This window comes from Halichoeres trimaculatus, unplaced genomic scaffold (genome assembly GCF_033239565.1).
Source record: "Halichoeres trimaculatus isolate MK-OKI-2021-1 unplaced genomic scaffold, fHalTri1.1 fHalTri1_scaffold_15, whole genome shotgun sequence".
Taxonomy (NCBI): domain Eukaryota; kingdom Metazoa; phylum Chordata; class Actinopteri; order Labriformes; family Labridae; genus Halichoeres; species Halichoeres trimaculatus.
Genome location: NW_027437193.1, coordinates 4,358,904 through 4,378,579, shown reverse-complemented (window position 1 = coordinate 4,378,579; position 19,676 = coordinate 4,358,904). Strand labels below are relative to the sequence as shown.

At 40.4% G+C, this 19,676-nt stretch overlaps 1 protein-coding gene across 1 annotated transcript in view; it reads right to left on the bottom strand.

Moving 5' to 3' along the window:
* Window positions 1–19,676, bottom strand: part of col11a1b (collagen, type XI, alpha 1b) — a 141,567-nt gene that overhangs the window by 21,269 nt on the left and 100,622 nt on the right. The window contains exons 46-53 of the mRNA XM_074689532.1: window positions 11,456–11,563; window positions 7,264–7,317; window positions 4,595–4,648; window positions 4,414–4,467; window positions 4,265–4,318; window positions 1,029–1,136; window positions 783–836; window positions 627–680 (exon numbers count right to left, since the gene is read on the bottom strand). Of these exons, the coding sequence (XP_074545633.1) occupies window positions 627–680; window positions 783–836; window positions 1,029–1,136; window positions 4,265–4,318; window positions 4,414–4,467; window positions 4,595–4,648; window positions 7,264–7,317; window positions 11,456–11,563 (540 nt within the window). The remainder of the gene's footprint in view (window positions 1–626; window positions 681–782; window positions 837–1,028; window positions 1,137–4,264; window positions 4,319–4,413; window positions 4,468–4,594; window positions 4,649–7,263; window positions 7,318–11,455; window positions 11,564–19,676) is intronic.

The window sequence follows — 19,676 nt, the reverse complement described above, 5'->3', positions numbered from 1 at the left end:
CCATAGCGCCCCCCAGGGGCTTAAAACTGCAGCCCCTCCAGCTGCTTTGAGCTAGAGGCCTGAATTTTTTTGTGCATAACTATCATGTCTAGATCTACAAAAAAGTCTCCAATGACCATCGTGAATTCCTAACAGGAAGTTCACAATTCAGACTTAAACATGAGATTTAGACGATTTTTAGGCTGCGTATTTGAACGAACTAGTTAATTTCCCAGTTTGGGATCAATAAAGTAATTCTATTCTATTCTTTTCTATTCTATTCTATACTACAAGACAAATTACAGAAACCATTTTCTTGAAGAGAAAGGACACTCTTTGCTCTTCCTTTGCCAAACGGCGTAGTGTCGTCTGACTTTGGGCCATAAATGGATTTTTGTTCAACCTGACCACAGATACTGAGGAATATCTTTCATAAATAACAGATTTTGGTGCTGATTATTAAATTTCAAATCATGGATTGTGAACAGGCAAATATATAAGCTGAGACTATCCTATGAACACTTACAAAGTCCTTTAAGACAGGAATACAAACCTCAACTTCTCATATTTTTTCAGACCTTGAATGATTCAACAATCGCAGGATACAGAATCAAAAAGTTGCATTTAAAACTTCACTTTAAACTCACAGGTTGTCCGGCCTCTCCATCATCTCCTTTGTCACCAGCCAAACCATCAAGACCCTGAACAAAACACACAAACCAGTCAAACCACACACTTCACTGAGCAGCATCATGTCTTTAACATTGGTATATCATGGCTGAGGGGATAAATGATGCACTTACAGCAGCGCCAGGCTCACCAGGGGGACCAGGGTCTCCTGGGAAGCCTACAGGACCCTGCAAACAGATGGAGACAGTGAGAAATTTGAGCTCCACTCAAATGTTTGACATCACGTCAACAGCGAGTCTGGGAGAAGACAGCTCGACTGGAAAAACATGACACGATCATTCTGCTGCTGACAGCTTTAATAATGCATCAGTCAAGGCTTTGTGTGTGTGAGTGTGTGTGTGTGAGTGGAGCTGACGTACAGGGTTACCCTTGGGACCGTCATCTCCAGGGGGTCCGCGGGCTCCGGCGGGTCCAGCGGCTCCAGGAGGGCCGGTTTCTCCCTTCTCTCCTGTCTCTCCTCTAGGGCCCTGGAGGTAAACAAAAAGCATCACAGGTGTGAGGAAAAGAACACGACATGAGGGCTTTGACAGGATTCTGCTAAATCAGGCGCACAACATATGTGTCATTGCACATGCTGCTCCAAAACAAACTGCCTCCAACGACTCCCGGTACGACCCACAGAGCTGAGCACTTATCTGGAGTTCGATCCTCCACTGACTCCACACACACATACACACACGTCAGTTTTATCATTACTATTTTTCTCCTGCAATGGTGTCTTTAAGTGTTGGCTATGACTCAGAGCAGCAGTTGGAGCATAATTACAAGCCTGGAATCGTTAGTCGGCCCATTAGAGCAGAGCGCTTCTCTTGTCGATGCCAGCATGCCACCTTGGAAATTGACCTCAATGTGATGTGCAACACTGGCGCTATCTGTCACTGTAAACAGATATGTGGTAGCAGACGGATTCGTCAATACAACCTGCTGGACTCGGACTTAGAGGGCGGAACTGGCTCTTGCATGGGAGTCAGGTTTAGCCTGCACAACCAACAGTTTGTAGAGCTACACGAGAAGGTTCACCACTAAAAAACACAATTATTACTTAAAAAACTAGCTTTGAAGAGCGATAAATGACTCTTAGCTTTATGTGAAATCAGTGAGTGGATAGAAGACTCCAGAAAATGGACAGATTTTCACTTTTTTCAATACATACAAACTGTTAAATACGGTACACCCTCCTTAACTGAAGAGAAGCACGTATTCCCAAATCTGTAATCCTAAAAAAACAAAAAACAAATCACCCATAGACACCTCACACACTGAATCTGATGCGTTTCGTTTTCCATAAATTGCCAAAGTTTGCACTATGAGAAAAATCAAACTATCATCATCACAACCACGCACACATGGACAGGCACACAGACACATCTCCCGCACACACTCACATACTCAAGTCTTCCTTCATCATCATCTAAACATAGCCTGAAATGACAGAAAATGTGTCAGCCCATCTCACCGGACATTTTTGTCATTGATGATTTAATCAGCCAGCTAAATTAAATGATGATGATGACATTAAAAATAGCCTGAGGTGTCTGAACTGTCAAACAACCCTCAAAATTAACTTTAGTGATCGTGTGTTTGTTTTGGAATTAAACAGAGATTAGAATCGAAACAGATTTTCTTTGTTCGATACAACTTTTTACCACACGACAAGGTAAGGTATTAAACAGTAAAGTTATGTAGGACTACAGTTTGAAACGTGACAACAAGTATGTGTTGTAGTAGCCGACTGCATGTAGTGCTATCGGCAGCCTGGTGCTCTGACATATATGTAGGCTAATGTGACAACAAGTAAACACTGTAAGTTTGTTTATAGTTTAGTAAGTGCCTTTATTTAGCTCAGCTGACAGCTCGGTGCTCTGAGACGTGTCTATAATGTATAACGTTAGTGAATCCTGGTTATGTCCTGCCAGTCATCTACCAATCAGAGCTAACGTAACCTCACTCTTCATTTTATTGATAGACTCTCAAGTTTGAACGGACTACTGCAGAATAACTGCTGCTAAAGGCTAATTAGCCTTAAGCTTGTGCTCTATCTCCCTCCTGTTTATCTTTCTTCTGCTCTTCTGTCCTTTTTCTGTCTGACAGTTAGGCTCCAGTGTCCACCATCACTACAAAATTAATCACTGAATTTGAAAATAACACAGATCTCTTTTCTCTCTACTAAACTTTGTCGGCTGGTGTGGTGTTGTCACGGAAACCTAGACGTGCTGTAAATCAATCCCGTACTGCTAGACCAGAACTGAAAGCTGAGGAGTAGCAATTTAAAATAACCTGTAACCTGTGTGGATTGCAATCAGGCATATATTTAGTAGAAAGACTTTTGCAAGACCACTTAGGAACTCCTCACAGCCCCTTTAAGTGTTCTATTTGGTCAATCTAACTCTTTCATGACCTTTTTTTAATCAGTTAATTCGACTTATTTACAGTAAAACCTGGTTAACTGAGGTTGACACAGAACCACATTAAATGACTTGTGGTCACAGTTGTCAATGGTGTTTTAGAGAAAAGTGTGACCCTGTTAACTGCTGTCCGTCAGCTTAAAATCAGCGACACATTCATCTAGAGGTATTACATTAGCATGATCTTTACTTTATAACACCTGATGCTCTGTAACGGTCCTACTTCGTCAGTATACAGTGGAAGGTGAGTCCACGGTGGCGTTAACACACCTCACGGTTAGGGCAGGGGGAAAACACACAGTAACTTCTGATTAAATCTCCTGTTTTCCATTTCCTTTCTGCAAAACTGTCTCACGGGTCAGCCTCTAGTTGGACACTTTAATGCCAATCCCATGTTTAGTTAAATACTCGCACCTTTAATGTTTGCACTGACTGGTATTTTTTGATGAATCTTAATATTTTCACTTTTTAATTTTTTTTTTGAGCTGACACATAAATGGCATATGTATATATTTTTTCTTGTTCTATGTCTTTGTAATCTACTGGATGCCTCGAATTTCCCTTGGGATCAACAAAGTGTCTGTCTCCGTTGAGCCTGACAACCAATGCTGGACAAGTGGGCGTTTTGATGCCGTTCACGGTTTAACTCAGAGTTTAAAGAACGTTACTCGTCAGAATGAAAGGAGCTGATTGTTGCTGCCAAATTGTATGCGCATTTTTAGGATGGCAGAGGTTGTAAAGGGGTCCACAGAAAACTCTGTTATATCATAAAAAACTGTGAATCTGTGGATTGATGTAGTGACACCTGTCCTGATATTAGACACATTTAACAGAATAATTTCCACCTGGATTTTTTTTCCAGCTAAAAAAACTTTGTTCCTCTGACTTTTGCCCTAATTCAACCCATTAACAAAGGGTTAGAGAAATGACAGCATTAACAGTGGAGGTATTTGAATGTGGCTGTGCTAATTATCTGCAGAAAGCCCTCAGGTAGCTAACGCAGCTAAATATCAGCCTACAGTAACACGGAGGTGAAGAGCTCAGAGATCACTCAGCCCCTACAGCTGTGTCAAACGAAACGACTCAAACACGACTCAATGAGCTTAACGCTCACATTTTCATTAGCAGGCTGTGTCAAGCTACTCGCTGTACATTTTCACTGCACATACAATCCATCATGCTGTACTTACTCCAATACCAGGCTCTCCAGGTGATCCAGGGTTACCAGCCTCGCCAGTCTCTCCCTGTTGTGTCACAAAGAAAAAAGTGGCTTGATTTGAAGAGAAAACCAAAAGAAACACAAATGAACTTGTCTCTTCCTCTGGGGATGTATTCTTACCTTCTCACCCACACCGCCGGGTGCGCCGATACCACCGGGGGGACCTTGTGCACCCTGTGGATGAATCACAATGAGGAAAGCTGGAGGTTACCCAGAGACAGTCTGAGCTGGTTAAGAAAAGAAAATGTTTTTTAAATGCTGACTGCGACTGTCAAACACAGATAAAAGCATTCAGACTCACATCGGCTCCGCTGGGACCTTGAGGACCTCTGGGGCCCGGAGGACCAGGTGGACCCTGTTGGTGAAACAACACGTTTATTCAGTGGAGGGAAATACATATATCACTTTCTGTGGCGACGAAATTAATCCCAAGATTCATCAGAAGCTGAATTTATTAATGAGACAAAACGGCTAATGGTTAAAGGTTGATGAGAATCAGACATTTCTCAGATATCCCATCCTCTGCTGAAAGTAGGGATAAACCAATCCTGGTATCAGGTATCGCTCAGATACAGACTCAAAAAGCTAGATCAGGTATAAGTGACAAACACACCATATGAGTGACAGATCTATTCAACTCATTTCTACACATTTTGCTACCAAGAGCTAAAATATCACAAAGGAAGAGCAGCAGCTCTGTCAGCACCTCTCCTGTCATGAGTTGGCTTTTTGTTGTTTGTTCCCAGGTCTGTTTAGTCTCTGTGTTTCCTCAGTTATCCTTCAGTTTGACTCTTCAGTCTTGTTTTCTAGTCCCGTCATGCCATGTCATGTTTGTTTTTGACTTTTGGATTTTTGTTTAGTAATATTCAAAGTTACTTTTGCTCCCCTTGTGTTTTTTGGCCTAAGCTTATTGAAGGATCAGGGGGTGGATAACTCCCTGCAGGTACAGGGACTAGCTTAGCCAGGGGATGACATGGTTGACTTAACTGGCCATGTTTCTGTCCCAGGAAATATTGCTAACCTGGTCTGGCCCCAAGAAGACCCACCACACTGGCTTCCCACAGCCATAAAATAACTTATTTTGTTCATATTTGGGAACCGAAAACCAGTTCCTGCTGAGAATTGATAAGAAACGCTTCAATCCATCGATATCGTTAGCCTTTGTGCTTAACGATTCCCTTATCAATTCTTTATGCAATGCCAGCTTGAAGTTTTACTGAAGAACTGAACTCACAAAGTAATGTGCATTACTCTCTTATAGAAGATTCCTATTCAATACGTTCAAAATGGTATAAATCTACTTATTTACCAAAAAAGATATAAACAATGGGAAATTGCTCTGATATGCTAGCGGTTGGTAAATCTGTATAACTTTGGCTTCAGATTAGAATATCAACTGTCCTCACAGAGACATCTCACAATCAGTCTTTTTTAATGATGCTAAAAACTACAAATTTCAAAATACTCACAGGTAAATGACAGAAAAGTTACGTGCAGGCTCATGGCTGGCTTTATAACTGTGGCAAGGTTCCAAACAACTTAGACTAATGCTATAACCACTTCGAGACACTAGATGGCCTACTTGAGTCAATAACATATTTCAAAGCAGTATGTCAACGTCACATGACGCAAATTTTTTACTTCTTTCTGTTTTTTTTTTTTTTCTTTAAAAAAACAGTCAGACAGCTGCAGCTGGTTCAGAGCGCTGCTACTCGAGACCTCATTGAGACCAAGAAAGTGGATCACATCAGTCCAGTTCTGAGGTCTTTACACTGGCTTCCTGTTTGTCAGAGGATAGAGTTTAAAACACTCCTGTTGGTTAACAAAGCCCTGAATGGATTAGGGACAAAATATATCAATGATCTTTTGATCCCATATGAACCATCAAGACCACTTAGGTCATCTGGATCAGGTCTGTTCTTAGTCCCCAGAGTCAGAACTAAAAATGGAGAGGCAGCATTCAGCTTCTATGCTCCAAATATCTGGAACAAGCTGCCAGAAAATATCAGGTCTGCTGAAACTCTGAGCTCATTTAAACCCAGGTTGAAGACCCACCTTTTTACAGCAGCTTTTTAACAACTCATTTTCACAACTTGAGCACAATTTTGCAACTCTGCACTGCAACTTTTATCTTAAAATCTGTTTTAAAATCTGTTTTAATTTTTTTTCTTTTAATCTTTTTTTTATTGTATCTTAATATTTTTATTAATTTTTTTGAATATCAATAAAATCTCACCTCAATACCCATCCCTTTGTTTATATAGTCAGAATGATTTGCTAACCCAGGTCCACTTTTGGTTAGTTCAACCCGAGGATGAGACAAGCTAGCATAGCAGTGAAGAAACACAGAAACGAAATAGACACACAACAACAACAAGGCCACCACATGACATCTCCAGCTATCAGCCAAATCTTTAAAAACTTGGTCCCAGGACTTAAACAGGTTTCAAGCCAAAGTCCCTATGGACCAAGCTGATGCCACATGTGATATTTTTACAAAACTCCTTAAAGCTAAAGCTTATCTTGTTATGGTGATATATAGAAACTGTTACTGCAGACATCTTAATGTGGTGACAGTGTTGGACAAACAGACACAGGCCTCTCCTTATGTTCCAAAACCTGATAATGATCGTATCCCAGACTGAAAATCCCTGTTTTCTGTTTACACAACACATTCTTCCAAACATAAAAGCTTTTTTTATTGAATTCAAACTCCTTTGAAAATAAGCTAGGAAAACATACTGCATGCTAACAGAGCGTGCAGGCTTTCCACCACCACAAATGTTTTTTTCCCTGTCAATACCATCTTCCACAGACTTCAGAAGCATCTGTCAAGAGGCTGCTGGAGTTGCCAAACTCAGCCACCAGCCAAAACTTCAGAACAATCAACACGGTTTCCCTCCCCACTCGCTGGGTCGTACGTGAAGACAATGCGAAAAAGAAAAGCTTGCACAAGAAATCTACACTCACCATCGGTCCGACGTCTCCGTTCTCCCCTTTCTCACCGGGTGGGCCGGGCAGACCCTGGAAAGAAGACAAATAGTGTTCAGAACAAAGGGAAAAAAAAGGTCATGTGAGGCAACACCTGAGACAGAACGGCATTTTAAATAACCCAGAGACAGGGGCATAAATACATCTGTGTAGCTCATTAACAGGCACTTTCATGTGATGTGAGGAGGCATTATTACACGCTGAACCCCTGAGTGTAAACGCACAATTAGTCAAAAGGGACACCTATTGTAATTAAAGGCTATGGGAGGTTTGTTTATAATCAGACTGTGTAAATTACAGACTGGGAGCTCCATCCATCTACGTCTGCTGGAAAGTGGAAACAAAGGAGGACAGCGCAGGCAGCGCGTATCACACACTCCTGGGGCTCAGTCATGTCTGAATTCAAGTTGAGTTTACGCCGGATCTGCAGCAGCTCTCACTTCCTATTGTAGCTTGTTATTTAGCTCCATAATTACAGTTATTATTTGTTGACTTAGTTAGGCTGAGATGATGGAGCACGCATAATAAAAAAGGTGGGTGGAAAGCAGCGGTGATGATAAGTTGCTGTGAAATCGCAGCGACGTGGATATCGATCACTGAAATTACATGTGTGCAGTTTTAGCCTGTTTTGATTTACTGTACCAGTGCTGCGATGACGGAGGAGGCTAATTTATAACACATCCTGACGGGGGATTCAGTCACTGTAATAAGCAGCGTTCAGAACAGGAATAAATAAAGCATCAACTTATTGTTTGAATCATGTTTGAATGGGACACGCTCTTGATGAAAACAACCCCAGGATTCAAACTCTCCCCTCACTGTATCAAAATCCCTGAACCATAAGTACACTCTGCTGTAATTAAATATGATACTCATACTTTCCTCTCCATCCACATCATAACCTCTTAATCTGGAGTATTCATCCAACACGGCTCCAAATGATGAAGGCCTTTCAAAGCGAAGCCATTCATTCCCCATAGTCAAAAATCATTAATGCTTGGGATAATTGCATTGAAGAGCTGAGTTCGCAGTGGCTGCTGCCATCTATTGAAGGGCGGCCTAGCCAAACATAATTAAAAGAGTGGAGATGGAGTGCATTATGCCCAATTAAAAGCCAATTGCACTTAATAACGACGTTATCTAACCCTATTGACCAGCAGGGCCCCGCTCTAATTTCATCCTCACTGAGTCCTTGGATAATCGACTTTGAGATCCTCTAAAATAAGCTGTTTTTGTAATTTATTGCCAAACTGAGCGAACGTTTGATAATATCTGATCGGCTGAATTGATGAAATGCTTTTTACCCTTTAACGCTCTTTCAATCATTTGCAGTTTTGAAGCAAAGGGAGCTGAAAGGAGCAAAGTGTTGAGCTGTAGACACAAAAAGCTTTGATATTTTTAGTGTTTCATCTGTATTTTATGAAAAAGTTTAGCAAAAATGACTTCTTAGTGAGGAAAAATGGCAGCACAGTCAGTCAACTATAAACTAGAGTATTATTGTGTCTGCCGTCTAGACTCCAGCCCTCATCACTCCTTGAAGATTAATTTATGCAACAGTAGAGCTATCAAGGCAGAGACAGGTAATCTTGCAGCTTAAATAGACAGAAATTTAAATACACATTTATGGTGTAAAGCGATTCAAAAATGCGGGTTACATGGTAAAATTTGCCGCAAGTCAAAGTCAATTACATTTTGCTAGGCCTAAGATAGTGGTCACATGCTGTTTTTAAGCTGTAGTTCAGTCACCTGCCACAAGATGGGGCTGTAGCTTCTGTTATTAGCTACTACAGTAAAAATAATGATCTACTACCTGTATGTAAAAAACACAAAAGACGGATATGATCTTGTAGCACTGCACTGTCCATAAGTCTTCCACAAATTGGTTGCTGGTCTTACTGGGGTCCACCTAAGGTATTAAACATTAAAAAAGGGTGTTGCGTACTTTTTTTTTGTCTTAAGTCTGTCCCTCTGGTGTCTCCATAGTAGCTTTGTATGATTTAAACTGACACTGGTGTTAGTTATAGCTGCTGTCTCTTTAAGGCTTCTCACTCCATAAACCCCCTTTACTCTGATTGGCCAGCCTGTTAGGAAGCCTGTCAGGGATGGAACTATAGGTAGACCTTGGTGTTAGAGGCCCTCCCCTCTAACATGTCATTAACTAGTTTGATCCTTATGAGATGATGTCAAAATTTCTGCAAGTCTTGTGATGATTACGTACTATATTTAGAACAGAACATTTTGATCATTTTTTTAAATAGATTCAGGGATTTCTACAACACATGGACTCGTAGAGGTTCGAAAAACTGAACAAGTTTAGTCCGAACATCCAGCATCTTTTCTTTATATCTATGTTTGATTATGGCAAAGGGTAAACTGTGTTTGTTTTGGAGCAAAGTAGCCGGCTAAATGTAGGGCTACTAGCAGCTTTATGCTACAATGTATACATAGGCTAACATGACAACAAGCTAACTGTCAGTTCATACAGTAGTCCATATTTAGCTCAGCTGACAGCCTGGTGCTGTGATACATGTCAATAATGTGTAACGTTAGTAAATCCTGGTTATGTCCTGCCAGTCATCTACCAATCAGAGCTAACGTAACCTCACTCTTCATTTTATTGATAGACTCTCAAGTTTGAACAGACCACTGCAGAATAACTGCTGACTGTGGGTTGGAGTGAACATTAGCACAAACAGTTTAGCCCGTGTGTTAGCCTGTAGCTTGTGCTCTATCTCTCTCCTGTTTATCTTTCTTCTGCTCTTCTGTCCTTTTTGTGTCTGACTGTTAGGCTCTAGTGTCCACCATCTCTACAAAATTAATCGCAGAAATCTTTTTCAGCAAAGAAAAACATAGATCTCTCTTCTCACTGCTAAATGGCGTGGTGATTGAATTGAATTGAATTTCATCAAGGGATAGCCCCTTGAGATGCAGCATCTCATTTTCAAGGGGGTGATGTCATAGAGACTTAAGCCTGCTGTACATCGATCAAGGCTGGTGGTGCTAGCTCTACTAACCTAAGCTACGCTCTGTTTACCTTTGGACTCTGTGCTCATTGTGTCTGGTCTCTGAGTGTTTTCAGCCTCCAGTCTGCATGATTTTTTATTCTATTGAAACAAGTGGGAAATGAGTCACTTAATCATCCTTGTTTCTGAAACTGGAAAAACTAGTTAAAATGAGCCTCTAGTTACACCAGAGAAGTAAGGTTGGATTCATAAAAACACAGCGTCCAAGTACACTTACTTCACGCCTGGCAGGTTTTGCTGCTTATTGTTCAAACTTTTCATTCTGCAGTAGGGACACTGTGTTATTTCTCATAAGCTACGTGGTGTCATTCTGATGGTAAAACTCTGAGCTGGAGCTGGATTCCAGGAAAAAATTGTTTCTATGAATTCATGATCTACCACGAATAAAGGAGAAAAAAAAAGAAAAAGATAAATGGCCACAGATCAATGTGTGCTGAAGTGGAAACTAAAACTGTGGGCCATTTATTGATGAAAGCCACAGTACATGTGTAGGCAGAGGCACAAACAATAGCACAATCAGACTTTTAATAGCCTCATGCACAACAAAGAAAACGTGACCCTCCCTGCTTCAGATCTGCAGCGCCACTTTCTTTTCATCCTTTAGGAAAGGTGCGCTGTATTTTCACTATGATTAATTAAAACTATAGATTGTCTGAAATGTCTCATCAAACACAGTCTACCACAGCAGCTGGTCTCTTATTTGGGCCTGTGAGCACTGCAGGGAAGCAGTTTACTGCATGATAATGATGTGGTCTGAGTGAAAAACCAACAGCAGTTTCCCTTCCGCCATTAACGCCGCGGCACAATGCCAAATGCAAAATGTTTGAGATGGTGATGGATTTTTCGCACTGTCAATGCTGGGGAAAGTCCTTGAGGGTGAAAAAAGCATTATTTGCCCAGGAGCAACACAAAGTGCTATTAAGAGGCGAGGCTGCATTAATAAATTAGGCTCTGTTTGGATGCAATGTAAATGATGTAAGGAGAGATGAAATGCTGTCGGGTTGGAGGGTGTGAGGAGCTCAGTCCGCTCTGGGTGGATCTGACGGAGAGGCAGAGCGATGAGCGTACCTTCCACGCTGCGTTCAACGTGAGCAGGATGTCGTGTGCTGGGAGAAAGATGGAAACGTGCACGCTTTCTTTGCACTCACCTGCAGTCCGATGGGTCCAGGCAGACCGGGGAATCCTCTGGGTCCTTCGTCTCCTTTCTGGCCGAACATACCCTGCTGTCCTCTCGGTCCAGCCTCACCATCGCTGCCCTGTGGGAGGTCAGAGATCATTAAACCCCAACATCTCTGTTCTGATCCTAATTAGCCCGAGCTTTGGCGAACATAAGTCCACAAACGCAGCTATCTGTGGGGATTTCTCTTATGGGATTTGTTTGCCCTCCTAATCGTTTTCAAGGTTGTGGAGGAGTATATTCAGGCTTATGTGGGGGGAGGCTGGGTCGACGCACATACTCAGACTCAGATTAGGACATACAGTTATCTCAATGCCCTCTCTTCTCTTGTTTTTGGCAGCTAAAACTTTCCATCAACCTCTACGTATACTTTTCAGGGACGAAAGGAGAGTTTTTCTAGTGTACACATTGTTCAGGTCTTTACTCTACACAAAAGTGAAACTTATCCTCTTTAGAAGCAGAGACAATACAGGAAGTGCTCTAAAACTCAAGTCCTTTTAAGGCCAGCAGGAGGTGACTCACTGGTTTTGAACAAGTGGTCGATGTGCAAAAGCAAAAAAAGCTGCAGTTCCTCGCATGACCACTTGGGGCTGGTTCCAAAAGCCAATGAAAATTTATGTTAACATGCACATCTTGGTAGGACACAAGATTAGATTAAAATTATAAGATGTTGAAGTGCAGAGGAGGAATAAAGGCTATGCAGAAATGCAAAAATGTCCTGTTTATCGAGAATCCACTTGAGACTGGCTGAAGAAAGACCAGAAGTCACATGCACACCAAGCCATAAAAACAGACTTTTGCTGCATTGAAAAACATATTTTTAGCCTGGTTCAAAAAAACAGATGGGTCTAAAATGCTGTATTCACTATCGGCACACGCTGTATGGTTAGTGATTTTTTTGCTATCTCTGTGGTTTAGAAGTTATAAGAATCGTTTGATCGTCCAATCAGAGACACAGCTCAGGTCACATGTGAAAAAATAATTTTATGAAAAAAAATGATAATAAAAAAATTGAGATGTTGCAGAAAGGCAAAAAATGGTGTCTGAAAATAGTTCCGAGGGTAGGACCAGAACTATTTGGGGCTACAAATGTTGTTTACAAGACCAAAAAAAAAATCCAGATCCTGATCCTGCCATAAAAACATCCTGACATATTTCCCCCATATCGCTCCCTAGTGGAGAACGTGTTCCTCGGCCAGAAGCGGAGTTTGCTGGTGTTTATGCAGCAGCACATAACTCCGCAGAAAACTTACCACTTATCACTTGGTATCATGAGACACCTGAGGGACAGGTGAGCTTTGACTTCATCAGTCTGTGATGATGGAACAAGGACGCTGGACGTTTGTTATTTTCACAAAACCAAATGTGAAGGTGAGCACGAAAGAGTGTGGTGGCTAGAGTTAGCAGAGCTAGCACCACCAGCTCTTGGTTCCTCTGGCACAGGAGGCTGCAACCTTTACTTTCAAGAAGCCATTGTGCCTTAGCTTAACTGGATTAAAGTCATTTTAGAGCCACAAAATCTACTTAATCTCCTGTAATGACTATTAAGTGTATAAAGTTCTATGCATATGTAATATCCAGTGAATAATGATCTAAACAAGACATTTTTGGAATTTTATGAAACTGTATGAGATGTCTTAGATTTTTTATTTTCAAAACATTTTTAATTTAATTTTTTAAATTGCAAAAGTAAAAAAAAAAAAAAAAAGAAATTTAAAAATTTTGCAAAACCTGAAAAAAAATTGAAATCTTAAAAAATGTGCACAAATTGTGAAATTTCAACAACTATGCAAAAGTGTATCAAATTCTAAGGATACTTAATATTTAGGGAATAGTTATCTTAATAAGAAATCTTGAATTTTATAAAATTATATATGTGATGTCTTAGTTTTTAATTTTTCAAAACATTTTTCTTATTTAATTCTTTTTAAATTGCAAAAGTAAAAAAAAAAAATGTAAAAAAAATCGTTAAATTATAAAAAAAATTTGAAATCTGGATAAAATGTGCAAAAATCCCAAAATTTCAACAATTGGCCAAAGTTTTAAAAATTTATGGATACTTTAAACCAGGGAATAATAATCTAAATGAAAAATTTTAAATTTTGTAAAATTATATGTGATGTCTTGGTTTTCTATTTTCAAAACATTTTTTTAAATTTAATTTTTTAAAACTTGCAAAGTTAAAAAAAAAGAAATTAAAAAAAATTGTTATATTGAAATAATAATTGAAATCTTGAAAAAATGTGCACAAAGTGTAAAAAAAATTATGGATACTTATTTATTTATTTTTTTTTAGTTTTTTATTATCATTTTTTCCATTTATTTAAATTCATTTGCATTAAACCTCGAGCTGATTGTCTGGTATTAGGTGACACCTGAGGGACAGGTGAGGTTTGATTTCATCAGTCGGTGAAAATGCGTTACGGTCCCAGTCCTGGTCCCGGCCCCTTATGTGTACTGCTGAGTGTGTCTCTGAGGGTGTGTGTGCCCCGGTGATTGGGGTTTGCTCAGCATCCACCAATCAGGAGACACTTGTGGTTCTGTAAGTGTGTTTAACTGTGCAGAAGATTGGTTGTTATTGAAGTTTGATTTGATATAAAGTTGTTAATTAATCAAATGTAATTTGATAAAAAAAAGTTTTTGATGTTTTTTCCCCTCTACAATTCATTTCATTTAACATTCTTTAATTACCTTTAAGACCTGGTTTTATGTTACTTCCTTTACCCCTTTAAGAGCTGTGGTTACTGTTGATGAGAAATCTTTCAAAGAAATGATTAACAAATAAAGTGTTCATGCTACTTTGGTGGTTTATAAATATGTCAGAAAGAGCTTTTCATTAAATGAAATGTGGCCCTCTTTGAAAAAGTTTGGACACCCCTGGTCAAGAGTTAACCGGAAAATACTTTGAAGAATTTGGTGGAAAACCTAAACAAACTCAGACATTGGTCAGATTACAGTTTTAGCCACTGACCCACTGTGCTGCTACCTGGGGACAAATCAGCCAGATTACCTGAGCGTCTCATCAGGGAACCCTGCTCCAGAGCAGCACAGCCACAGGGCCATGGTACAGAGAGTTTGTGAAAGATGCTGACTGAATGTGTGAAGCCAGCGGTGCACAGGGCTACAGAGGATAGAAAAAGGAGACTACAGGGAGCGCAGTGAAGTGCTGACAAACTGGGAGTTTTCAGTTCAAACGCATGTCAGCACTTGAAAGTGCTTGTGGAGCTCTCGCTGAGCCCAGGGACAGAGAGGCAGCCTCGGGCGCTGGTTGTGAATGCAGAGCAGTTTAGGAGCGGGGTGTTGGGTGATTACAGGTAGCACAGGTTCAGCTTTGAAGCGAGAAGCCAGAGACAAGGTGGACCAAAGTTTAGAGAGGCTTTAACCAAAACAAGCCACAAATCTGACGGCGATAACGGCTCGTCGCGGGGATCGGAAACAGGCCTGGAGAGGGCTTGAACTAAACACTGCATAATCTGTCACTCATTAGAGCACATTATGAGCAACTGGTGGCATTATTATTTCAGTATTTTTAACTGAGAGCTCTTAGCTTGATGGAAGGGGATGGAGCAGAGCAGTTATCACGACCAAATGCAAACCTTTTGGGTGTATTGTGCCTTTAACTGTTAGCAAAATGGTTGTTTCATGACAAAAAATAAAATAAAAAGAGCTGTGATGAGCTGGTCTAGTATTAGGAAAAAAGTAGTTTGAAGTATTCCAAGGTGAAATGCAAAAGCTGACAGGGGTGTGTCTAGAGCTGTGACTTGGGGTGGCACAGCCCCCAAAACTCTCATCTTTGATCGACTGTTTTCCCTGTTTGAGGCAGGACTTAATTTGGATTATTCAGCTCTCTTTGCATCTAAATGCTTCTTTTTTGACATATAGATTTCTTTTTCAAACATCTCTGTTATGAAAAAGTTGCGTAGGGGGGAAATCCATCCATCAAAAGTCTGCATTTAGCCAGCAAACTCCTGCACACTGTCTGGCTGTCAAACATACATTTATTAGCAGCATTAATGTCCTGAAACATTTCTAATAAAACATCCTTGACTGACAGGAAGTAGGAGTTTGACTTCTCATTCCTAACTTATCCACTAAATGTCAAAGATCCTTAGCAGAACAGCTTCTTGTGCTGGTTGGAAACAGACGCTCATGGTTGCTGTGGAAAATTCGATAGCTCTTATGTCGTGTTTCCTCTCACCGCGCCTCATCGACTCTGCTAATACAGCAAACATGCAGGGGCCGATATTTGTCAACAGAGCTGTCAATAAATCCATCCATCCATTATCTTTATTGCTGGTCCTGTTTATAGGTGGAGGGGCTGGAGTCTACCCCAGCTGTCATTTAGTGTAAGGGGGGACACAGCTCGCCAGTTTAAACTTAATCAAGGAATGAACTCTTGCTCATAAATCAGACCTCACTGCTTTGACAGAAAAAAAACCTTTGAGGAAAATGTAGTTTTTCTGTGTTTAAACTTGATGTTTCTTGTTATAATGGAGGAGAGCAGGTATGGGATCTATCCTGCAGCCAGTCACCAGGGGGAGCTCTGAAGCTTATGGCCTCACATTTTAAAACTTTTGTTTTCTCTGAGATATTTACAGTTAATGACGTTGTAGAATGGCTCCTAGGGGTGAGAGCTAGTGGTCTTTAGCAGTTAGCATCAAGCCTATCTGGATGACATTGGATTGGTATTACTTGCACTTTGGTACAAAGTGAACAAAAAGGGTACACCATCTTGTGGTGCTGTATGGTACTACAATTATATTACATCTACCAGACTGATCCAGTGGGAATAATTTGTGCCACCCTCAGTTAAAGAAATGTTTAATCTAACTCAAAGGGCAACTTCCAGTCCAAAACGTTTTCAAAGCAGAAATTAACCTATTAACAGCCTGTTTTTAAAAAAAAAAAAAAAAAAAAAACCCTCTCCTTCCTGAATTGTTAATTATACTATCAGCACAAACTGTACAGGCGGTGATCTTTTTCCTAACTGCAGTTTAGAAACTATCAAGATCATGAGTTTGTCCAATCAGAGGCACAGCTCACCTCATGTGACCAACGGATGTCCTATAGCTGTTAGTGTAGAGACTCAAACCCTGCCCCACCTACATTATGGCCTCACCAACCGATTTGCTTCAGACATCTGTTTCAGAAACAGACGGGAGCTTCACAGACCTCCATTAATTATCCAATGGTCTATGGTCTGACCACCTACAGATTCTTTGAATAGTTCCCGAGTGGTTACAGAGTTTCGATCATAAGGTGAAAAGGTCATGTTTGAAACTCAAATAACTTACTCAAAGCGCCAGCTGCAGTCTCTTCAGATGAATCAGGCAATTTGATGTAGTTTGCCTTGTTATCCAAAAGATGGCGCTCTAAGAATTCACTGCCATGTTGACACATGCCCTGCTGACCTATCACTAAACGAAGCTACACAAGTAGGAGAAAAGGCAGCTGTCAGAGCTCCACGAAAGAAACTAAAACGATGAGGTTGTGCTGTGGTGTTTAGGGGAGCTGGCGAATTTTTTTGCGTTGGGGGAGTTCAAATTTATTGAAATGAATAACGGGTCATTCAAAATTTGTTTAAACTTGTTTTTTTGAAAAAATGACAGCCCTAGCAGATAGAAATCCAGCGACCATGCAAAGTTGTTGTGAACTTGTATATTGGTTCTAACTTTGCATTTAAGCTCATTTTTTGTTTAAATTTATATATTTTTTTACTTTTTCACAGCCCGTACCCTTTCATACAGTCAACGTCCAGCCATGTCCCCCTAATCTCACACACCTACAGCAGCTCGACAAAGAAATGTGTCTGTAAACCTGCCACCACCCCCACCACCAACATTTAGCATAACATACAAATAAAATTTCTTAAAGTGAAATATTTCTCACAAAATAGATTTCCCAGCATTTTCGATGAGCAACACCAGCTCTCTTTTGAAAAAAATAAATTTACTGGTGGTAGAAGTTGATGTCTCTCTGCAAGGGCAATTTTTCTGTTTTATCCATTTATCTATTTTTGGTGGTTGGCCGGGTAGCTAGCATGAGTTACAGCAACGTTACACAGACACAACCACAGGTGTCAATCAATCAACAAGAGTCTAAAACGTTTATTTATTCTGATGTTGAAATTGTTGAACACTATAAAGAATTTTACGAGTATTCAAAAATAACGGCACATCCCTAAAATTAAGTTAAAGCTAAACCTCAGAAACCTCAGATGTCTGATGATATCTGAATTCCAGCTGCAAAAACATGTGACCTCGCATGGCTCTAAATTAAAAAATGCTTTCTGCTCGGCATCCCCTGCAACAAAATTTTGCTGCTGGTGATATTAAAAATTCACACGGAAATAGCTTTTCAATGTTCGCCTGAATTCTGAGAAGCATAAACTTTTATCAAATCTAAGCGTCTATTCTGGGGCTTTGTTTGCCTCGTGTCAAGTGGAACTAAACCGTACCTCGTCCTGCAAAGTGACACTTTGAAAACTTGCTCTTTGCAACAGATGCATCCAAACACAGAAGCTCCCCCCTAGTTATAGAAAAGTTGCTTAGCACATCCTGGAGATCAAATGGAGCAACGCCACACCATGTTTCACTCCAAACGCTTGCCCTTGGTTGCATCCTGACGACAGAAATTGCAAATCATCTGTCCATAAACCTGTTATAAGCCTCAGATGAAAAGGAAATTAGATCATTCTTTTACCCGGCACAAGCTGCGAAATCTTCCCTGGATTGAGAGCTCAGGTAGGTATTACAACCTTAAATTGATAACAGCATCAGGGTTTGCAAAAATACAAAGGAGTGCAGATAAAGTTGAAGCTGCGCAGCACGAGTCACGGCTCACTTCTGAAGCTATGAATACACATGAGCAGACTGACTCACCAGGACAAACAACTGTTAAATAATTTGTTATTCAGCTTGGGCGCTCCACCTGCTTACGGCAATCCGTCTCACCAGGTCTATTGTGGCCCCCACAGAGCCCTGCAGATGCTGAGTTTTTGCAAGAATGGTTGTTAAGGCCTGATAATTTACAGCAATGAGCTGTTCGCTGCCCTCGGGCCATTAGCTATTGTAGAGGCAGGACTGTTCCTGTTGTGTTAATGAGATGGATGAGTGGAGGATGCTCTGCAGCAAACAAGGCTGTGCAGCTAAACCTGGCACCATACGAGATGTTATAAGGAAAAGGCTGATGCACGTTAGCGCGCTTTGTAACATACATGAGCCTCCTGTTTCTAGGAGGTCACTATCTTAATCCTCAAGAATCTCAAAGAAGTAAAACCTGTGAAAGTTTGGGTGAAGGACAAGCAGTCCACAACAGAGACAGAATAAAACTCTTTGTGCGTTACCGACATATTAATACTTTGCCTGGAGTAAAAGCTGTGATTAAAATGAAATCGGTGTTACATTAAAGTGATAAAGGATGGAGACCACAGCCAAAAGTTTTTGGACTGCAGAGGTGGCAGTTAAAAGTAATACAGCTTGCATAATGTATCCCTGACCTGGCTGGAGCAGAGCTTAACTCCTGCTCATGCTGTGAATATAACAATGCTTTAAATCACGCTCCCCCGTGGTAATGGGAGCCTCCAAAACGGAGCCATTAGGAGCCAACAGTGAAGCATCCTGGGGTTATAAAAACACAGTAACAGCTCATTAATTGATCATGGCAGCATTAAGGATGAGAGCGTTTAGTCGGCACGTTTGAATCAGCAGCACCAGGAGTACTCGTCAGTTTCATTCATTTGAATTCATTCTGTTTTTTATTCTATTTTATTTCTTTTTTTTTTTTTACATCTGTAGGTGGATGTTAACCTGCCAGAGTAAGGGTCTTCAACATGCAGCTCTTTGACTCCTTTGCAGTGGCTTCTTGTAGCTTTAAAAAAATATTATTGAAATAAAGATTTTTTTATTTTTCTTACAGAGGGTATTGATGATTAACGACATTAACACTTAATAAAATCATACATTAACATTTAGTTGAGCTAAATCTTCATCCCATCTGTCAATAAAGCCTGCCACCGCTCTACTTCACCTCCTACAACATCAACAGCCCATCAACTTTCCATGCACCTGTGGCTAACCTCAAGTTTGCAAATTTTTGAAATTTCCTTTTTTTTTTTTTTTTCCTTTTTCTGCAATTCTTTTTACATTTCAAAAGTTTTTTTGTTTTAATTTTTGCAATTTTTTAAAAATATA